This window comes from Pseudophryne corroboree, chromosome 2, assembly GCF_028390025.1.
Source record: "Pseudophryne corroboree isolate aPseCor3 chromosome 2, aPseCor3.hap2, whole genome shotgun sequence".
NCBI lineage: Eukaryota > Metazoa > Chordata > Amphibia > Anura > Myobatrachidae > Pseudophryne > Pseudophryne corroboree.
Genome location: NC_086445.1, coordinates 415,068,727 through 415,092,569, shown reverse-complemented (window position 1 = coordinate 415,092,569; position 23,843 = coordinate 415,068,727). Strand labels below are relative to the sequence as shown.

The 23,843-nt window shown below is 41.5% G+C and overlaps 1 protein-coding gene across 11 annotated transcripts in view; it reads left to right on the top strand.

Annotated features, from left to right (window-relative positions):
- Nucleotides 1–23,843, top strand: part of DMD (dystrophin) — a 3,641,189-nt gene that overhangs the window by 1,355,909 nt on the left and 2,261,437 nt on the right. For all 11 annotated transcript variants that reach the window (XR_010221499.1, XM_063953479.1, XM_063953476.1 and 8 more), the window contains one exon: nt 1,312–1,487. Coding sequence is in view for 10 of the 11 variants with exons in the window: in XM_063953479.1 (XP_063809549.1) it covers nt 1,312–1,487 (176 nt within the window). In the remaining variant the exon portion in view is untranslated. The remainder of the gene's footprint in view (nt 1–1,311; nt 1,488–23,843) is intronic.

Genomic DNA, 23,843 nt, shown 5'->3' with positions numbered 1-23,843 from the left:
TGAAAATGTAATGTAATGTTGTCCGAGTTCGTCGGAGGTGCGGGATGACAGCTGAACACTAACTTTTTTTAAAGGCCCCACCTACAGTATCTAAAAATTGTTGCAGACCACGTACACCTGTTCATGGGAACAGTATTCTCTATTTAAGAAGAATAATGCACCCTGCCAGACTGAAAAAAAAATTGTTCAGGAATGGTTTGAGGAAGTGTTGCCTCAAAATTCCCCAGAGCTCAGTCTGTTTGAACCTCTGTGGGATGTGGTGGAAAAACAAGTCGGAACCATGGAGGCCTCGCCTCATAACTTAAAGGATTTAAAGGATCTGCTGCTAATGTATTGTTGCCAGAAGACACCACAGAACACCTTCAGATGTTTTGGGAAGTTCATGCTTCGACAGTTCACAGCTATTTTAGCTACACAAGGGGAAACCTACACAATATTAGGCAGGTGATTTTAATTTTATGGCTGATTTGTTAACATTTAACAAGAGATGCTTAATCTAGCCACATACTGAACCTCATACTTGATCAATGAATTGGTTCTAAAATGTGGTAAATTTTATAAAAACAATAAGAATTTTTTTTTAGAAAGCCAATCACATTTAATTCAAGAAAGACTATGTTCCAGCTAATTTACTCATTATAGAACCAGTTCACAAATATGTGAATCACCTTAAACACACACAAGCAAAACCCCCATAATGTGGTTTTAGTCTTTACCCCTTTCCACATGTAAAAACTGTGTACTGTACTTTTATGGAATAAAAATCTTTCTGTTGGAGAATCTGCTTCTTCTTCCTGCTTTGTGTGTTCAGGAAATAATATTGGAGCCATGGGTGCTGGTATAGCGTCTTCAACATGCCTATACCAGTATTATATTTACGTCTTTGCTTGCATAAGAGGCATGCACCCTCCACTGTCTGGTTCAGAGTACCATTGGAAAATTGTGTTTAGAATGCAATGAATAAGCTATGCATATACGGTACATTATGTACATAGAAATCAGCAATAAAATAATGTAGTGCACCCAAGCAGAGTGTAATATGCCATCTCTTGATAATTGAAACTAGTAATACCTTTTGAACAATGAAAAAATAAAATTTTATTCAAAAAGTGTTTGTTTGTTTGCAGATGTTGACATTACTTGAGCCAAGCAAAGCTGTGTTTGTATGTTCACTTTAGTATTATTGTGCTCTGGAGGACTGACTTTGATCATACAAAGAGCAGTTTCTCATTATTTTCTACTGACACTCCAAACAGTCTTCTGTGAAGTCTATCGAATATTGTGTGACCTCTGTCTCAATACTTTCCACAGATTTCCCAGGCTGTCACTGCCACTCAGTCGTCACTAACACAGACAACTGTAATGGAAACTGTAACTATGGTGACCACCAGGGAGAAAATTCTTGTTAAGCATGGTAAGGATGAGCTCCCGCCGCCACCCCCCCAGAAGAAAAGACAAATCCTTGTGGAATCAGAACTTAGGAAGAGGTGAGAAAAATATGGCAAATGCACACCTTAGGAAATAGAAACAAGACATTCTTGCTAAAATGAATCAATGTCCCGTATAAGAAATGATGTTTGCGACATTCACACAACCATAGAGTAAGCATATGTTCCATTGAACTTATCCACAGAGCCTGTGCATTGATGCAGGTTATACATGATAACGGCTTGGCGAACAGGTTTGTAAGCAAACCAAAGAAGCAAGCAACTGGGCAAAACCATGTGCACTGCAGGTAGGGCAGATGAAACATGTGCAGAGAGATTAGATTTGGGTGGGGGATGTTCAAATTGAAATCTACTTTGCAGTGTAAAAATAAAGCAGCCAGTATTTACCATTCACAGAAACAATATAACCCACCCAAATCTAAATTTTGTGCACATCGTACATCTGCCCCACCTGCATTGCAACATGGTTTTGCCCATCAGTGTGCTATTTTGGTTTGCCAACAAACCTGAATAACACCCACTGATTGTGTCACTGCAATACCCATCATGTACTGTTTACTGACTGTGATCGTACTGTACTAGTACTTGCTAACTTATTAAACTGAAGAATAACAATGCATGTTAACAATTGAATCTTACCTAAAATTAGAACATTTATTGTGCAGTTGAACAATACTGAAAATAAGGACAGAGATTTCCTGGAACTGATGCAAAAAAAACAATAGACAGCTGGCAACTATGTACACCTGGATAAACAAGCCTAAATTTAAAAAGAAAATAGTACTTGATCAAATACTGCATTTACCATATATGCAGCAAAACATATGAGCAGTGGCAGATTTACCTATGGGCTGCAAGACTGCAGGTCCCCAGTAAAATCCATCTCAGTGAGCCAGTTGCAGTTTGTGAATGCACAGGCTTCACTGTGACTGGCAGTGGCTTCCTATTGGCAGTATTGCGTGCCAGTCACCTGTAGGACAGGCAGTCCCAATAAGAGGTTTTTCCATCCTCTGTGACTGCCAAACTGGGCTGCGATTAGCAGAGAGTGTGCTTCCTGTTGAAAGCCACTCGCTGTCTCATTGTCAGCCCTTGCCAGATTCTATGGGCTGCTGACAATGCAATCCATAGAAGCCAGCGCCATGCACATGCGCTGGTCTCCCCAAATTGCCAAATCTATTGCGCAGGTGCTGGGACCTAGCTCCAGGTAGTGGAAATGGCAGCTCCCTTCCTACAAGAAGGTAAGAGCCGCTGCTGCATATGAGTGTAAATTATATGTAATACTTGCAGACATTCTAGCTGCCCCCTCCAGAAAGGGAGCATCCAGGTCAGCACAGCGGGGGGTGTAGTGGGGAAAAATTATGTAGAATTGGGGGTGGAACTGGAACATGACCATGTGACCATGTAATCTTGGCCATGCCCACCTACATTATGCCGAGGTTACCGTATCGTTAGACCCCCTCAGACTGCCCACTTTGGACAACTGCATGGGAAAGTTGTGGGCAGATGCAGGGGGTGCAGACAGGTGGTGTTCAGTCAGAAGATGTGGCATTTAGGAGACTGATGTAAACATGGAGGCAATGGTGCAATTTAGTACATACAGTGTGTCCTGATGACGGGGTCACCGTACCCAAAAATGCTGATGTATTAAAGCGCACCATTGTCTGCACGTTTATATCAGTCTCCTGAGTGCCGCCTTTACATACGTTTTATATATATATATATATATATATATATATATCTAATCCAAACAGAAGTGCTGGCACTCAAATGCTAATAAGTCTTACTTACTCTGGTGCCATCTTGGGTCGAATGATACCCCATATATGCAGTGTGTGAAGGGCGGCACTTATAGGACTTCAATCATAAGTCTTTTCCCATTGTTCGTTCAACGTTTCGGTGTTGCCACCTTTATCAAGAACTCCATGGAGTTCTTGATAAAGGTGGCAACACCGAAACGTTGAACGAACGATTAAAGTCCTATGAATGCCGCCCTTCCCACACTCTATCTATCTATCTATCTATCTATCTATCTATATATATATATATATATATATATATATATATTACTGTATATACATACAGTACATGGGCTGCTGGGTGAGAACCTGCTGTAATCTTGTTAGTCTTGAAAAAGGCTCAGATGGAGCCGAAACGTCGACACCTTTTGCTGACATGCTGTTAACTGTCTCTATGTGAGACACACCAATAAGGTTTTCATCATCAAGGAAGTGGTGAGTGCCTGTATCTTTTTTCGGATATATTTTTGGATTTCTTGTGAATCTCTTATGGAGCACCGCCCAGGTTGCAAATTGGAGCAGTGAGTGTGGACTTTCTGGATATATATTACTGTATATATACACAGAGCAAACCTAATAATTATATAAATTTACCAGGCCTGACGCAAAACCGATTTTCACATTTGATTGACTATGCATGCATCTGAATCACACTGGACATGTGCTGCGATTGCCTGTATTCGCAAAGTGATTGGCGGTCAGGAATCTTTTGGGTCAGTAATGGGAAGTGTCAACAAAAATACAGGTGCATTACATCCGTTTTTAGGATGTGTCTCAGCCTGCATTTTCTGTTATATTTATTATCTTGATACTGCTAATAATAATGAGGGCAATATAGGAACAGTGCCTAGAAATACTGGAGGAACTATATTGTAATGTTATTGAATATATTTAAAGCATACTGCTCAAATTATAGAAATACTGTACAGTACATCATTACCTGCATAGACCTAAATCCCAAACATTCCAAATAATAAGACTTACATTTGTGTGTATGCCTTTCCAGATCTGTGTCCTGCAGGGCTGTACAACTTGACATTCAATGGCTGCACAAAAATTGTCTATATATTTCTATGACCCCTGTCTGGCAGACTCTGTAATATCCTTTAAAGCTTTGCTATTGTATATTTTCACATTCTGCTTTCTATACTTTATAGTAATTTCCATTTCCTTTTGTGGATGCTATAAACATCCATTTTTATTGTGCATTGAACCCTTGTACTTGTCTTATTATTATGTAAAGGAAATTGAACATTGGTGGTGATATAAAAAAATGAACACTATGTACATGTAGTATGTAATATAATGCTGGATGAACTGTTGTACAGTACAAGTTATTGCAGCAAAAGAAAAATTGTTCTTTTATCTATCAGCTCAGCTATACTGAATTTAATAGTTTGTTAATTTAACGCTACATTAACACCTATTTATTATGTGTTAAAATTCTGTTCATTCCGTTCACACTGCCCTGGGGAGCCCCGTTATGCTCTGTGGTTCTTTTCAAAGCTGTGATTCAAGTGGATGTGGAGAGAGCAGGAGGACAAATCAAAAGCCTCAATCACAGAAGTCTGTTTTTGATTGGTCTACTCACTCACACATTCCTCCACTGACATTTTAGAGTGAAAACTGTTCTGCCTATTTAATATTATATAAATAAAGGAGTCCCGAGGCTCTGGGAATGGATGGCGCCAGATTAGTTATATATAACCAATCTATGGAACCATAAATTATTATTGAGTATTTAAAAGTTTGTAAATGCTTAATAAAAAGGAATAAGAACAGCAAAGTTTAGATTTTCAATTTTAATTGGTGCTGTGATGCAAGTAGCACGCATCTAGCATACATTTTTCATTCCATGAACTTAGCAAAACTAACTTTACCACGTATTGTAGAAATACATATATATATATATATATATATATATATATACTTTGTTGTTACTATTCATCTCCCAGTGGTGTTTCTGGATTACATCTCCCTCTATTTTATATATATATATATATATATATTACACACAAATGTACCCAAAACTGCGCTGACAGGGGGGGGCTGCACTTGTGGAATAACCCTTTTGCCAGTTAAGGGTTCACAATCAACATATACAACAAAATTCCAAGTGCGCACAACAAATTTTTCTTAAATAAAATAACTGATTGTCAATTAATATACAAACAACAACCATAAAAATTCATAATAATTTATTAAAAGCAGTTCATTGGACATGTATAACCTCTAGCAGAATAACATCAAGGTTTCCTTGCTTTAGAGTTCAGATCCCAACGTGTTTCGTCCTTGTTAGGACTTCATCAGGGGATATCAACAAAAAGCTGGTTGATGGAGGAGGATATATATATACATACTCACACATACCAAGGACTGGCACTCCCAAGTTTCCATAGATATACACTGGTGTCCTCACATATACCGTGGCATATCCATACACATTTGTTGGTGCCGCACTCAGTTCAAGAAGTAATCAGCAGACAAAAATAAGTTAAGCAACGTTTCAGTGCTTTATTGCACTATCATCAGGATAACCTGATGATAGTGCAATAAATCACTGAAACATTACTTAACTTATTTTTGTCTGCTGACTACTTCTTGAACTGAGTGCCACACCAACAAATGTGTTTGCATATATATGTCAATAAAACAATACTTCATAGTGTGATTTTTTTCATAAAAAAAAATCACACTATGAAGTATTGTTTTATTGACATTTTGTACAAATGAATATTATATTTATGAAACATCATACAATTGTACTATAATTTAAATGTATTGTTTTATTAAAATTTTTGTCCTTTGGGTCACGCTGGTTTAGATTTTTATTTGGAATAACAGTATTGTTGGGCGCCCTCTGAATACTGTATCTATAGCTTATCTCTACCTCCCACTATTAGGGAGATTTTTCACGAGGTGCTGCCTAACCCAAAGACAGCGCGAGATAAGGGTATTGTTTCATTATATATATATATATATATATATATATATATATAGTAACAGGAGTGTGGCTAAAATGAGCTCTGCTACAAAAATTCCACCAGCAACCAACTCCTCTGTCCCTAGCAGGCCTATCACCTGGGCACTAACTGCCTTCAGGAGCCCTGACTTGTGGGAGATACAGTACTCTGCTTTAAACCCAGCAGCCAGGTGCTGACTGATAAAACAGCTTCCTAGGCCCAAAGGATAGGAACCCGGTCCATCTGCACTTCCCATCCATTCCCTAGATCCTGTGACTTCCACCAGCCACTCTATCAGTGGCACAGGCCAGTTTTGATTCCTTAGGGTTGTTTCCGGGTGGCAAAGTACCTCTTCTGCCACAATATATATATATATATATATATATATATATATATATATATATAATATTGTGATGAACTAAGGTAATTATCTTGGTATTGGGGTATATTGGGGCAGTGTCTGGGTGCTTAATCGAGATCCAAACACAGCTTTTCAAGTAAATAAATAAGACGGTGCTTTACTGTCAGCATAAATCAAACAGAAAATAACAAATAGCATATCTCACTGCTTTGCCCCTCTTTATACCTGGCAGCTAGTCTGCAAAGTCTCTCTCATTAAGTCACAAAGTCTCACAGTCTTTCCTGCTTCCTGCAGGTATATCTCAAGCCCAGGCCTGTCTTGGCTGACTGCTACAGCTTCACAAGTGCAGTGTGAGAGTTTTAGGGTTCTCCCTGCCTCCTGCATGTATGAACCCAGTGTCCCACCCCCAGTGGCTTCCAAACACACTGAGCTCTGACTGCACAGTGCCAACCTGGACTGTCAGACTGCTCCAGCCTCACCTGGGCTCTGTCTCAACAGGCAGCCACTAGGTGTGGTAACGCACTAGTTTTGTTCTCTGCATAGGCGGATCCCTCCAGCACCTCCAGTGAACCAGCTGTTCATCAGCGCCATCTTTGGTGATATTGCCACACATCCCCTTTCCCAGCTCAAAATCCCTGGGCTGAGCAACATGGGATGAGGCATCTCAATGATTAATGACGTCTCTTTTTATTCTTCTTATTGGGGCCTTTCACCAAATTCCAACATATTATGCAGACTTGTCTGTCATATGGCGCTCTCATCGTCCAACTTACTGTGTCTCTTATTGTTTTGCCTGAATTTATGGCACTTTATAGTTTATAGATTTATTTGACTCGCCAAGCAGTTGCATGAGGTTTTTTTTTAAAAACATCACAACAATTGTATCCACTTTAACACATTTCAGATTAAGTCTGTTGTGTATCTTCATCCATTTCCAAGCTTTCCTTTGAACCTCTTGCCCAACAAACTGATAATAGTATCCATATATTTTCGGCTGCACTTAACAATGACATGAACTTTCCCTACCTTATATGGCAAGAGGAGACACTCTGCATCCCGTACACTTTCTGGGTTGTCTGCTATTACAGAAGCAACAACAGAGACTGTAAGTGTCCCCATAAGGTTGACACTTTCCAATTTCTCTTCATTTTTGACACATTGATCAACTGAGCAAGACACTCCTGTTAAGGGCTCCACAAGCTTTGAACATTTTTTCTGCTGTTTCTTCTTAACAGAATGTTTCTCTTGCTTAAACCTCTTACAGGCACTTTAAACATGGTATTGGCTACAGGTATGCTTCACTGACAACTCATCTTTCAGAGAGTCACTATCATCCTGAGTGCCACCAGCATCATAATCTTCAGACTTTGACTTTGTCAGAGGACATATTGGTATTACCACTCTCAGATTTAGAAATCTTTTCCACATAACATGTTTATTTCGTTGATCCACAAACTTCATCTTATGATTTTGATGGATATCTGCCACTTCCATAACGTTCATATGTTTCAAATCATCTTGAGCATCCACTTTTTGGACATCGAAAATATGATAAACAACTTCAACATGTTCCATCAGCACAGACTGAAATCCACTCTCCCAAGAGGTCTTTATTTTCAAATTCTGTTTAGCTGATTCACTTGCTTCAAGCCTTGTAATGTGAGATAATTTACTTCCTCACAGACAAATTCAGTCACATTGCAAGTTCCACCAAGTTTGCATAAACTCAAAGGGCCTAATACAAATCCTAATGGGCAAAACCATGTGCACTGCAGGTGGGGCAGATATAACATATACAGAGAAAGTTAGAATGTTATTTTCCAATCAACCTTGAATTAGACCCATAGTTTCATGTACAGGTAGGTGTATTACTCTTCACAAGACAATATTAGCTTTCTGTAAGTTTCTGCTTCCCACTACAAAATGATGTGACATGGTCACATTGAAATCACTCTGATCATATGGTAACAAAAGAGTCATCCTGGGAAGCCATCAATCTCACTGTTGTCTTTTGTATATCATGTACCTTTGCCTCACAGGACATACAATCACCATCTGTATTCGTCAGTTCTTTATCATCAACTTTAGACAGAGCTTTATTATCTGGGACTGTAACCCTTTGGGAAGACTTAACTCCTTCTGACATAATGGGAAGCTGAATGTCACTGCAATGAATCTCATTCATTTTTGCAACAGTCTTTTAGGGAGATTCCCCACTTTTATACTGTGGTCCCATCTTGCACACTTTGACATTTAACGAGGATGTCTCCATTGTATAATTGCTGCTGACAGATATAATCCATGTGGAACACCTTAATTTGTTTAAGCAATTCACTGTTTGCTTTTCCTTATACAAGTCACTTTGCACCTCTATCATATCACACTTCATGCCAGCCTTTTCAGGATTAGCCTGTAGTAACTGTTGCTTGAATTTTGGTATTTTCATCAGACTAGGTTCAGTGAAGACATCATATGCAATTTTGGGTCCCGAGCCCAATTTCAGAGTGTTATCCATCTTCTTTTTCTGCTCTGCTTTTCCCACTTCCAAGTGGCATTTTTCCTTAGCTGCAGAGTGCAGTTCTTCCAAGGTAATTTTTCTTATTGGACTTTCCAACTTGTTCTCAGTCTTCAGACGATTGCTATCTGTATATTCAAATTTCATAAAGATGTGTCCCCCTAAATCCTTGCTGCAGTAACGTTAAACAGCCCTTCTAGTCATGCCATGCCATGACTCAGTAGCACAGAGTGTCTTTATGTTCGACTTTTCCATTTAAATGTGTCTAAATTGCATTTCTATGCAAATATAGTAGGATGCAGAAGCAGCATATGCGGATTAAAATGATATGCAGCATGCCTATATTCTGTGTGGGACTGTGGCTGTATCTGTATGCAAAATTCTAAGTTTCTGGAAATCACTGTAACACAGCATGTTGTATGCAGATACAGCAACAGTCACACACAAAATATAGGCATATCAATTAGCATAAGCTGTTTGTGCATCCTGTTTGTATAGCGTTGTGAATAATATGCATTTTTTGGCAAAGAAAGATGTCCAAAGAGCTTCCCATAAGCTGCTGGCTGGCTCATGCTGTACAAAAGTTGAGACTTACAGATGGTTCTTCATACATCTTGAGTTAATACACCATGTAGCATGAGATGCTTAATATTATGCTGCATGGCATATTGATGCAAGATGTATGAAGACACATCTGTAAGTCTCAACTTTTGTACAGTATCTCATAAATTGACACTTTTTATTTACATCTAAGCTCCAGTTCTCTGGCATTCATTTAAATTTGTAGACTTTACAAATGGTTCTGTTTACTTAATACATTTCTCTAGGTTCTTATCGACTTCTTGCAATTTTCCAACAACACCATCTGCATTGTTAAGCTTTCTCCAAAGCTTCACTTTGCGCTGCTGCTTTACTCAGACTTTCCTCCAGAAACCCATTTCTTTCAGCCAGATACTCTGAACTTGCTCTAGCTGTAGCTAATTTGAATTGGAGTGAATTGGAGTTGTATGTGGTCCCTATTTTTTTTTAAGATGGACAACATCCATGGGGTAAATTTACAAGGTGGGAGTTTTTTTTAGAACCAGTGATGTTGGCCATAGCAACTAATCAAATTATATTATCTTCTGCAATCAGCTACATAACTGTTTAGAATCTTATTGGTTGCGAAGGGTAACATCAACAGTTCTAAAAAAAAAACCTCCCACCTTAGTAAATTTACCCAACATTGTTGCCTTACAATCTTTCTCCCAGTATGCATGACATTACCTTAATGATCAGCACCTTACACTGACCACACCCACTGTTCATTTTACTTTGTCCCTTTAAAGTTCTCTTTCTTTGTAACATCTCTTTTCAATACATCGCTTTAAAAAGATATATCATATAGGGAGTCAAACATCTTTAGGCCACCTTCTCTAAGGGCCTTGTGGTATTCCTCTATGGCCAGTTGCTGAATCTTGCAGTTTTTCTCTTTGACCAGTTCCTGAATCTTGTTGGATTTTTGTTGAGCCATCGTGGTTTCCTACTGAATGGAGAAAAAGAAGGTTGCACAAGTCATCTATTCCTTTAAATAAACCCCCTTGAATATATTCTATTTTATTTGTATGAATAGTCTTTACTGGGGGGGTGCTACCACAGGCAAGATAAGATAATGTGTATACAAAAAGAGAACAAGATTGCCTTATAGTGGTGCACACTACTAATAATAAAATGTAACTTTAACTATATTTTATCCTATATTTCGCAATGTTTTTTTAATAATATGAATTAAAAGTTACATTGTATTATTAGTAGTGTGCAATCTTGTTCTCTTTTTGTATACACTGTTTCCTGCTGAACCAACATAGGGGGTCATTCCGAGTTGCTCGCTCACTACGCATTTTCGCAGTGCAGCGATCATGGCAGAACTGTGCAAATCTGCGCAGGTGCGTCGTATGAATACACAGTGGTTCTTTACCCAGCGATGGCTTCTATGACAATTCCGTTTGCACAGCTGGTCGCAAGGAGATTGACAGAAAGAGGGCGTTTGTGGGTGTCAACTGACCATTTTCAGGGAGTGTTTGGCAAAACGCAGGCGTGTCCAGGTGTTTGCAGGGCGGGTGTCTGATGTCAATTCCAGAAATAAAAAGACTGAAGTGATCACAAAGGCTGAGTAAGTCCAGACCTACTCTGAAACTGCACAAAATGTTTTGCTGACCTCCGCTGCAAAGACATTTGCACATTTGCAAAGCAAAAATACACTCCCCCATGGGGGGTGACTATGTGTTTGCACGGCTGCTAAAAGTAGCTAGCGAGCGATCAACTCAGAATGAGGGCCATAATCTGTTGCAAGGCCTTCACAATGTCCTCCATGTTACCTTATGGTGTAGAAGTGAAGCAGTATCTGGCTTTCCTAATCAATTGACACCACCATGAAGAATATAGAACAAGTTTTTCCTCCAAAACAAATTGGGTGTCTGTCACTTTAAATTTTAAACATTCCTCTTCCAAGTAGCACACTTCTTTTTATTTTCTGTAATGATTTGCTCCCAATACACACAGGAACAATTTCTCTTGCTTAACTTGTAACACTTGGCTTTCAAATGTATTCTCAGCACAATATAAACACAGCAACTTTTATTCGTTTTCACTTGTACCACACTTTGTTTTCAAAGTACTTTCAGTACAGCAAAACATTTTCCATGTAATATTACAATAACCTGAAGATAACATGGCATTTTCTCTTTAGCTACCTTTGCAAAATAAATGTCCACACAACCCTTGAGCCAAGGTAATAGACTTGAGCTTCCAGCAAGAACAAACACACTTTTTTTCCATTAGCCCTTTCTCTGTTGAAACAAATTCACAAACTCTTGCTTTTAGTTACAGAAATTCTTCAATATTTGTGATTTAACACATATCTTTTCAAGGACACAGAGTATTCATCACAACTTGAAATTCCACACATTTGCACCTTACAAAAATTTGCGTCACATTTTTGTACATATGAAGACAATTTTCTATTTAAACTTTTCACACACTTGTTTGTTTATTCTCACCACCTTGATGAGTAATGGGGGTCATTCCGAGTTGATCGCTAGCTGCATTTGTTCGCTGTGCAGCGATGAGGCAAAAAAAGGCACTTCTGCGCATGCGGCACAATGCGCATGCACGACGTACTATGACAACGAATGTTGTAGTTTCACACAAGATCTAGCGAAGCTTTTCAGTTGCACTGTTGGCCGCAGAGTGATTGACAAGTGGGCATTTCTGGGTGTCAACTGACCGTTTTCAGGGAGTGTTCGAAAAAATGCAGGTGTGCGAGGAAAAATGCAGGAAAAATGCAGACGTGACTGGGCAAACGCAGGGCGTGTTTGTGACGTCAAAACAGGAACTGAACAGTCTGAAGTAATCGCAAGCGCTGAGTAGGTATTGAGCTACTCTAAAACTGCACAAAAAAACTTTGCCGCCACTCTGCGATCCTTTCGTTTGCACTTCTGCTAAGCAAAAATACACTCCCAGTGGTCGGCGGCATAGCATTTGCACGGCTGCTAAAACAGCTAGCAAGCGAACAACTCGGAATGACCCCACTGTCCATTAAGCTATGCAGTAAGCATCCATATGTTCCTTTAAGCTGATGTAATTCACCTTTTCTGTGTAGATTTTTTGCAAGCAAATTCTCCACTACATGTAATGATCTAGGGTTATTACAGATGAAGCCATGCTCATCGATGCCGTGATGTATATGTATTGTTTATAAGTGTGCTCACATCTGTGTATGCATGCATGCATGCATATGCATGCACACCCATTGAAACCTATGGAGTAAATGCCAGCTGCAACCAGTCACAGCCAGGCTTGTTTGCACTGTGCCATGATGCATATGCCCATGTATCCTGCACGGCCGAACTCAGACTTTTTTTTAAAGGGGCAGTCATGTACAAGGCTAATCCATGCCTTGTTTATGATTGCCTCATTTAAAAAATTTCTGAATTCAACTGGTATCCCACACGACCACCAAACTTGGACTTAATTTCATCCCGCGGCCCGCCCCAGGTGTTAAAGACTTATAAGGATTGTCCTAAGAAAAATTAAGGAATTTTGTTTTTGTTAATGTTCAAAATTGCTACTGAAGTCCTGTGATTTTTTTTTTTCATTTATTTGTTTTCTATTTAACTTTACATGTGTTCTTCCTAACATAATGCAATTTTAATTTGCTCAGATTTTATGACCAGAATGAAAATGAAGAGCATGTGGAAATATACAGTATATATAGGCATGACATGGGGTAATTAGCTTGGTAGAGAGGTGAATTAGTGCAGTGTCGAGGTGATAAAATAGGATCCAACACAGATTTTCAGGTAAAGAAAAGGAATGGTGCTTTTCTTTCAGCATTAAATGGTACAACACAAGTGAACAGAAAATAATAAAATGCCTAGCCCCCATACAGGGAAGCAAATCTGCAAAAATAAAGTCTCACAAAATCTTTCAAATATAGTGAGCCTGGCCTGGCTTTGCCTCTGACTTATCACATATGGGGCAGGATCTAATGCCTCGTAAGTGATTGCCCCTTTGAAAAAATGTACAGCTGCCAAACTCGGGTGGCATTACATCCAGCTCAAAGTCTCAGCCCTGATCCTGCATAGTAACATAGGCTCCGGCCTGTTGAAATACAGACTCTCTGGCCTGGCTTCTTCTCAACAGAACATACAGGTGTAGCTTAGTCCTGTTTTCTTGCAGTGAGCAGCCTGGCCTCCGGGCCTGCTTCACTCTGACTGTACCACTTTCACCTGGGCTCTGTCTCACCAGTGTAGTACACAAAATTCCACTTGGACTGAAAACACAGGCATCCTCCAGCCCTTGACTGCACAGTGCCACCTGGACTGACTCCACTCTGCAGCAGCCATTAGGTGTGGTAACACCTCCTTTATCTCAACAGTGAGGGCAGATCTATCCAGCTGTGCTCTGAACACATGTCAGTAATGCAATTTACCTTCACACTGCCACAATATATACAGTGTATATATATATACAAATAGAGAATTCAGCACTCACCATAGCAAGCTCACTTGTCCTCACAACATCAATAAATAAATGATGGGGGTTTAGTTAGTGAATTGGCCAATGCACGGAAGCCTGCATACCGCTCCACGGTACCCCACCTACATGCAGGTCCTACACTATCACAAAGCCTTAAGAATTAAAACCTGGCAACTGTATCACATAATATAACTGCAAATATGCCCACTAAGTTTATTGTATGCCTGCCACATATCTAGTGGCTTTTAAAGGCATACTAGTCACCTGGCACGGCCGGTAAATTACTAAGGAGCAGCTGACACAGGTTTAGAACAATAGAGATTACACAGGGGTGCATGAAAAGGCCTGTGACCATGGTTAATAAGAGTTAACCAAAGATTAACCCCATAATATACAAACAAATATAGAAAACCACAGCACTCGCCACCCCAGAAGCGGGGTGCAGTGTCTGCACTCACCACTCATAGGGTGGGGTGCATGCAGCCCATGGCCACCTACCCAAATACATACAAATAGAGAATTCAGCACTCACCGTAGCAAGCTCACTTGTCCTCACAACATCAATAAATAAATGATGGGGGTTTAGTTAGTGAATTGGCCAATGCACGGAAGCCTGCATACCGCTCCACGGTATCCCACCTACATGCAGGTCCTACACTATCACAAAGCCTTAAGAATTAAAACCTGGCAACTGTATCACATAATATAACTGCAAATATGCCCACTAAGTTTAATGTATGCCTGCCACATATCTAGTGGCTTTTAAAGGCATACTAGTCACCTGACACAGCCGGTAAATTACTAAGGAGCAGCTGACACAGGTTTAGAACAATAGATTACACAGGGGTGCATGAAAAGGCCTGTGACCATGGTTAATAAGAGTTAACCAAAGATTAACCCCATAATATACAAACAAATATAGAAAACCACAGCACTCGCCACCCCAGAAGCGGGGTGCAGTGTCTGCACTCACCACTCATAGGGTGGGGTGCATGCAGCCCATGGCCACCTACCCAAATACATACAAATAGAGAATTCAGCACTCACCGTAGCAAGCTCACTTGTCCTCACAACATCAATAAATAAATGATGGGGGTTTAGTTAGTGAATTGGCCAATGCACGGAAGCCTGCATACCGCTCCACGGTATCCCACCTACATGCAGGTCCTACACTATCACAAAGCCTTAAGAATTAAAACCTGGCAACTGTATCACATAATATAACTGCAAATATGCCCACTAAGTTTAATGTATGCCTGCCACATATCTAGTGGCTTTTAAAGGCATACTAGTCACCTGACACAGCCGGTAAATTACTAAGGAGCAGCTGACACAGGTTTAGAACAATAGATTACACAGGGGTGCATGAAAAGGCCTGTGACCATGGTTAATAAGAGTTAACCAAAGATTAACCCCATAATATACAAACAAATATAGAAAACCACAGCACTCACCACCCCAGAAGCTGGGTGCAGTGTCTGCACTCACCACTCATAGGGTGGGGTGCATGCAGCCCATGGCCACCTACCCAAATACATACAAATAGAGAATTCAGCACTCACCATAGCAAGCTCACTTGTCCTCACAACATCAATAAATAAATGATGGGGGTTTAGTTAGTGAAGTGGCCAATGCACGGAAGCCTGCATACCGCTCCACGGTACCCCACCTACATGCAGGTCCTACACTATCACAAAGCCTTAAGAATTAAAACCTGGCAACTGTATCACATAATATAACTGCAAATATGCCCACTAAGTTTAATGTATGCCTGCCACATATCTAGTGGCTTTTAAAGGCATACCAGTCACCTGACACAGCCGGTAAATTACTAAGGAGCAGCTGACACAGGTTTAGAACAATAGAGATTACACAGGGGTGCATGAAAAGGCCTGTGACCATGGTTAATAAGAGTTAACCAAAGATTAACCCCATAATATACAAACAAATATAGAAAACCACAGCACTCGCCACCCCAGAAGCGGGGTGCAGTGTCTGCACTCACCACTCATAGGGTGGGGTGCATGCAGCCCATGGCCACCTACCCAAATAAATACAAATAGAGAATTCAGCACTCACCATAGCAAGCTCACTTGTCCTCACAACATCAATAAATAAATGATGGGGGTTTAGTTAGTGAATTGGCCAATGCACGGAAGCCTGCATACCGCTCCACGGTACCCCACCTACATGCAGGTCCTACACTATCACAAAGCCTTAAGAATTAAAACCTGGCAACTGTATCACATAATGTAACTGCAAATATGCCCACTAAGTTTAATGTATGCCTGCCACATATCTAGTGGCTTTTAAAGGCATACCAGTCACCTGACACAGCCGGTAAATTACTAAGGAGCAGCTGACACAGGTTTAGAACAATTGAGATTACACAGGGGTGCATGAAAAGGCCTGTGACCATGGTTAATAAGAGTTAACCAAAGATTAACCCCATAATATACAAACAAAAATAGAAAACCACAGCACTCGCCACCCCAGAAGCGGGGTGCAGTGTCTGCACTCACCACTCATAGGGTGGGGTGCATGCAGCCCATGGCCACCTACCCAAATAAATACAAATAGAGAATTCAGCACTCACCATAGCAAGCTCACTTGTCCTCACAACATCAATAAATAAATGATGGGGGTTTAGTTAGTGAATTGGCCAATGCACGGAAGCCTGCATACCGCTCCACGGTACCCCACCTACATGCAGGTCCTACACTATCACAAAGCCTTAAGAATTAAAACCTGGCAACTGTATCACATAATATAACTGCAAATATGCCCACTAAGTTTAATGTATGCCTGCCACATATCTAGTGGCTTTTAAAGGCATACTAGTCACCTGACACAGCCGGTAAATTACTAAGGAGCAGCTGACACAGGTTTAGAACAATTGAGATTACACAGGGGTGCATGAAAAGGCCTGTGACCATGGTTAATAAGAGTTAACCAAAGATTAACCCCATAATATACAAACAAATATAGAAAACCACAGCACTCGCCACCCCAGAAGCGGGGTGCAGTGTCTGCACTCACCACTCATAGGGTGGGGTGCATGCAGCCCATGGCCACCTACCCAAATACATACAAATAGAGAATTCAGCACTCACCATAGCAAGCTCACTTGTCCTCACAACATCAATAAATAAATGATGGGGGTTTAGTTAGTGAATTGGCCAATGCACGGAAGCCTGCATACCGCTCCACGGTACCCCACCTACATGCAGGTCCTACACTATCACAAAGCCTTAAGAATTAAAACCTGGCAACTGTATCACTTAATATAACTGCAAATATGCCCACTAAGTTTAATGTATGCCTGCCACATATCTAGTGGCTTTTAAAGGCATACTAGTCACCTGACACAGCCGGTAAATTACTAAGGAGCAGCTGACACAGGTTTAGAACAATAGAGATTACACAGGGGTGCATGAAAAGGCCTGTGACCATGGTTAATAAGAGTTAACCAAAGATTAACCCCATAATATACAAACAAATATAGAAAACCACAGCACTCGCCACCCCAGAAGCGGGGTGCAGTGTCTGCACTCACCACTCATAGGGTGAGGTGCATGCAGCCCATGGCCACCTACCCAAATACATACAAATAGAGAATTCAGCACTCACCATAGCAAGCTCACTTGTCCTCACAACATCAATAAATAAATGATGGGGGTTTAGTTAGTGAATTGGCCAATTCACGGAAGCCTGCATACCGCTCCACGGTACCCCACCTACATGCAGGTCCTACACTATCACAAAGCCTTAAGAATTAAAACCTGGCAACTGTATCACATAATTCACTAACTAAACCCCCATGATGTTGTGAGGACAAGTGAGCTTGCTATTGTGTGTGCTGAATTCTCTATTTGTATGTATTTGGGTAGGTGGCCATGGGCTGCATGCACCCCACCCTATGAGTGGTGAGTGCAGACACTGCACCCAGCTTCTGGGGTGGCAAGTGCTGTGGTTTTCTATATTTGTTTGTATATATATATATATATATTTATTTATATTAAATACTGTAGATATATGTTCCAACAATAATACGGCACTCAATGGAATAATGCTGACAGCGTGCCTTTGCAATACATTACATATGCTTTGTAGGGTATCCATGAAACAAATACCACTCATGGCACTGCTGTTTCAAAATATCAAATGTATTCCATAATCCAACAGCATTACACAAGGCGACATTTCTGGGCCATTGCGGAACCCTATCTTCAGGCTGCTGCAGAATAAGAAATAAAGCACTGCTGATAGGGTTCCATAGTGGCCCAGAAACATTGCCTTGTGTAATGCTGCTGGATTATTGAATACATTTGATATTTTGAAACAGCAGTGCTGTGCATGGTATTTGTTTCATGGATACCCTACAAAGTATATATATATATATATATATATATATATATATATACACATTGCTCAACAAAATAAAGGGAACACTAAAATAACACATCCTAGATCTGAATGAATGAAATATTCTTATTAAATACTTTGTTCTTTACATAGTTGAATGTGCTGACAACAAAATCACACAAAAATTATCAATGGAAATCAAATTTATTAACCCATGGAGGTCTGGATTTGGAGTCACCCTCAAAATTAAAGTGGAAAAACACACTACAGGCTGATCCAACTTTGATGTATTGTTCTTAAAATAAGTCAAAATGAGGCTCAGTAGTGTGTGTGGCCTCCTCGTGCCTATATGACCTCCCTACAATGCCTGGGCACGCTCCTGATGAGGTGGCGGATGGTCACCTGAGGGATCTCCTCCCAGACCACCAACTCCTGGACAGTCTGTGGTGCAACGTGGCATTGGTGGATGGAGCGAGACATGATGTCCCAGATGTGCCCAATTGGATTCAGGTCTGGGGAAAGGGTGGGCCAGTCCATAGCATCAATGCCTTTGTCTTGCAGGAACTGCTGACACACTCCAGACACATGAGGTCTAGCATTGTCTTGCATTAGGAGGAACCCAGGGCCAACCGCACCAGCATATGGTCTCACAAGGGGTCTGGGGATCTCATCTCGGTACCTAATGGTAGTCAGGCTACCTCTGGTGAGCACGCGGAGGGCTGTGCGGCTTCCCAAAGAAATGCCACCCACACCATTACTGACCCACTGCCAAACCGGTCATGCTGGAGGATGTTGCAGGCAGCAGAACGTTCTCCTTGGCGCAGGGGCGGATTGGGAACAAAAAGCGGCCCTGGAAAAATTTGTACTAGTGGCCCCGCATGGGCAGCACCAGAGGTGTAAGGTCTAGCCATGGGCCATGGCAGCAGCACCCTCCCCCCAAGACTTTCCAGATAGTGGGCATGTCCAGCATCAAGGGGGAAGTTAAAAAAGAATTACATTAAAAATGAGCACATTATATGATACACCTTCAGAATTTAGGAAACTATATCATTCTTTAGAAAGAAATATTTTCTTGCTTATTACACCAACCGTATCCCAATCACTATTCACTCAATCTTATATGTCAGCCAAGCAGGCAGACAGAGCATACACTAGATCATCTGCAATCACAGGCTAAGTGGCAAAGTCATTTTCATATATGCAAATTATTTTGCATCTTATTCATTAGGTCTATAAAAAGGACCACATGTCCTCAAACAAAACAGGCCCCACGGGTGCGTCGGCCCACCGGGAATCTTCCCTGTAAACCCTATGACCAATCCGCCCCTGCCTTGGCGTCTCCAGACTCTGTCATGTCTGTCACATGTGCTCAGTGAGAACCTGCTTTCATCTGTGAAGAGCACAGGGCGCCAGTGGCGAATTTGCCAATCTTGGTGTTCTCTGGCAAATGCCAAACGTCCTGCACGGTGTTGGGCTGTAAGCACAACCCCCACCTGTGGGCGTCGGGACCTCATACCACCCTCATGGAGTCTGTTTCTGATTGTTTGACTAGACACATGCACATTTGTGGCTTGCTGGAGGTCATTTTGCAGGGCTCTGGCAGTGCTCCTCCTGTTCCTCCTTGCACAAAGGCGGAGGTAGCGGTCCTGCTGCTGGGTTGTTGCCCTCCTACGGCCTCCTCCACGTCTCCTGATGTACTGGCCTGTCTCCTGGTAGCGCCTCCATGCTCTGGACACTACGCTGACAGACACAGCAAACCTTCTTGCCACAGCTCGCATTGATGTGCCATCCTGGATGAGCTGCACTACCTGAGCCACTTGTGTGGCTTGTAGGGAGGTCATACAGGCACGTGGAGGCCACACACACTACTGAGCCTCATTTTGACTTGTTTTAAGGACGTTACATCAAAGTTGGATCAGCCTGTAGTGTGTTTTTCCACTTTAATTTTGAGGGTGACTCCAAATCCAGACCTCCATGGGTTAATAAATTTGATTTCCATTGATAATTTTTGTATGATTTTGTTGTCAGCACACTCAACTATGTAAAGAACAAAGTATTTAATAAGAATATTTCATTCATTCAGATCTAGGATGTGTTATTTTAGTGTTCCCTTTATTTTTTTGAGCAGTGTATATATACACACATATATACATAGTCCATAGCAGCCGGCACTCCTGTGCAAACAAACAACTGGTCTCCGTGTTCAAGTAAAAAAAATCCATATACATGTCCAATAAACAAGGCACTGGAGACTGTAATAAAGCTGAAATTACTTGTATTGAAAGTAGACGTTTCTGAGCTTACACCCCGTCCTCAGTACCATACAAGATCACACAACAAACACAGAATTGTCTTTAAATACCTGTACAGGTCCCCACGATCATCACCTTCCGCTTCCTCTCCTGACGTCATGCTGCCATGGCAACGCAATGCATGCATATCACCAGCATCACTGTCCCTGGAGCAGGAAGCTCCATGCGCTTCAGGGCTGAACATGGATCCCTTCCGTGCATACGGATAGACCACGGTAGGACCTGCAATGAGAATACAACACATTAAAAAAAATGGACGCAAAAACAACAATATACACATAACAAAACAAAAAATAATAACACACCTAACATTATAATACATATATACAATGACAAAATGAAGAGACATAATACATGCACTAGCAGTCCTAAATAGCAGAAGTATCTTGGACTATTACAGCAATACCTACACTAACGTACATATAGTAAGTACTAAGCAGAGTTCCATACCAGAGCCATATTACAGTTCCAAGTACCTAGCCCACAATACCCCTTGTACTAATGTAACATCTAAAATTAGGGAAAACATCCAATTGATGAAAAGCACCCCCGGTGAGAGGATACCCACATGAGAGCTAGTAGTACCCAAATCTACTGTAACACATTCCAATTGATCACATTATATTTATATATATATATATATATATATATATATATATATATATATATATATACATACAGTATATTAGTGATGTGCACCGCAAATTTTTCGGGTTTTGTATTTTGGTTTCGATTCGGTTCCGCGGTCGTGTTTTGGATTCGGACGCGTTTTGGCAAAACCTCCCTGAAAATTTTTTGTCGGATTCGGGTGTGTTTTGGATTCGGGTGTTTTTTTACAAAAAACCCTCAAAAACAGCTTAAATCATAGAATTTGGGGGTCATTTTGTTCCCATAGTATTATTAACCTCAATAACCATAATTTACACTCATTTCCAGTCTATTCTGAACACCTCACACCTCACAATATTATTTTTAGTCCTAAAATTTGCACCGAGGTCGCTGGATGACTAAGCTAAGCGACCCAAGTGGCCGACACAAACACCTGGCCCATCTAGGAGTGGCACTGTAGTGTAAAACAGGATGGCAGATTAAAAAAATTGTCCCCAAACAGCACATGATGCACAGAAAAAAATAAGTGCAATGAGGTAGTTGTGTGACTAAGCTAAGCGACCCAAGTGGACGACACAAATACCTGGCCCATCTAGGAGTGGCACTGCAGTGTCAGACAGGATGGCACTTCAAAAAAATAGTCCCCAAACAGCACATAATGCAAAGAAAAAAAGAGGCGCAATGAGGTAGCTGTGTGACTAAGCTAAGCGACCCAAGTGGACGACACAAACACCTGGCCCATCTAGGAGTGGCACTGCAGTGTCAGACAGGATGGCAGATTAAAAAAATAGTCCCCAACAGCACATGATGCAAAGAAAAAAAGAGGCGCAATAAGGTAGCTGTGTGACTAAGCTAAGCGACCCAAGTGGCCGACACAAACACCTGGCCCATCTAGGAGTGGCACTGCAGTGTCAGACAGGATGGCACTTCAAAAATTAGTCCCCAAACAGCACATGATGCAAAGAAAAATGAAAGAAAAAAGAGGTGCAATATGGAATTGTCCTTGGGCCCTCCCACCCACCCTTATGTTGTATAAACAGGACATGCACACTTTAACTAACCCGTCATTTCAGCGACAGGGTCTGCCACACAACTGTGACTGAAATGACTGGTTGGTTTGGGCCCCCACCAAAAAAGAAGCAATCAATCTCTCCTTGCACAAACTGGCTCTACAGAGGCAAGATGTCAAACTCCTCCTCATCGTCCGATTCCTCACCCCTTTCACTGTGTACATCCCCCTCCTCACAGATTATCAATTCGTCCCCACTGGAATCCACCATCTCAGGTCCCTGTGTACTTTCTGGAGGCAATTGCTGGTGAATGTCTCCACGGAGGAATTGATTATAATTCATTTTGATGAACATCATCTTCTCCACATTTTCTGGAAGTAACCTTGTACGCCGATTGCTGACAAGGTGAGCGGCTGCACTAAACACTCTTTCGGAGTACACACTGGAGGGGGGGCTACTTAGGTAAAATAAAGCCCGTTTATGCAAGGGCCTCCAAATTGCCTCTTTTTCCTGCCAGTATACGTACGGACTGTCTGACGTGCCAACATGGATGCGGTCACTCATATAATCCTCCACCATTCTTTCAATGGTGACAGAATCATATGCAGTGACAGTAGACGACATGTCAGTAATCGTTGGCAGGTCCTTCAGTCCGCACCAGATGTCAGCACTTGTTCCAGACTGACCTGCATCACCGCTAGCGGTTGCGCTCGGAATTCTTATCCTTTTCCTCGCAGCCCCAGTTGCGGGAGAATGTGAAGGAGGAGCTGTTGACGGGTCACGTTCCGCTTGACTTGACAATTTTCTCACCAGCAGGTCTTTGAACCTCTGCAGACTTGTGTCTGCCAGAAAGAGAGATACAACGTAGGTTTTAAATCTAGGATCGAGCACGGTGGCCAAAATGTAGTGCTCTGATTTCAACAGATTGACCACCCGTGAATCCTGGTTAAGCGAATTAAGGGCTCCATCCACAAGTCCCACATGCCTAGCGGAATCGCTCTGTTTTAGCTCCTCCTTCAATCTCTCCAGCTTCTTTTGCAAAAGCCTGATGAGGGGAATGACCTGACTCAGGCTGGCAGTGTCTGAACTGACTTCACGTGTGGCAAGTTCAAAGGGTTGCAGAACCTTGCTCAACGTTGAAATCATTCTCCACAGCGCTTGAGTCAGGTGCATTCCCCCTCCTTTGCCTATATCGTAGGTAGCTGTATAGGCTTGAATGGCCTTTTGCTGCACCTCCATCCTCTGAAGCATATAGAGGGTTGAATTCCACCTCGTTACCACCTCTTGCTTCAGATGATGGCAGGGCAGGTTCAGGAGTGTTTGCTGGTGCTCCAGTCTTCGGCACGCGGTGGCTGAATGCCGAAAGTGGCCCGCAATTCTTTGGGCCACCAACAGCATCTCTTGCACGCCCCTGTCGTTTTTTAAATAATTCTGCACCACCAAAT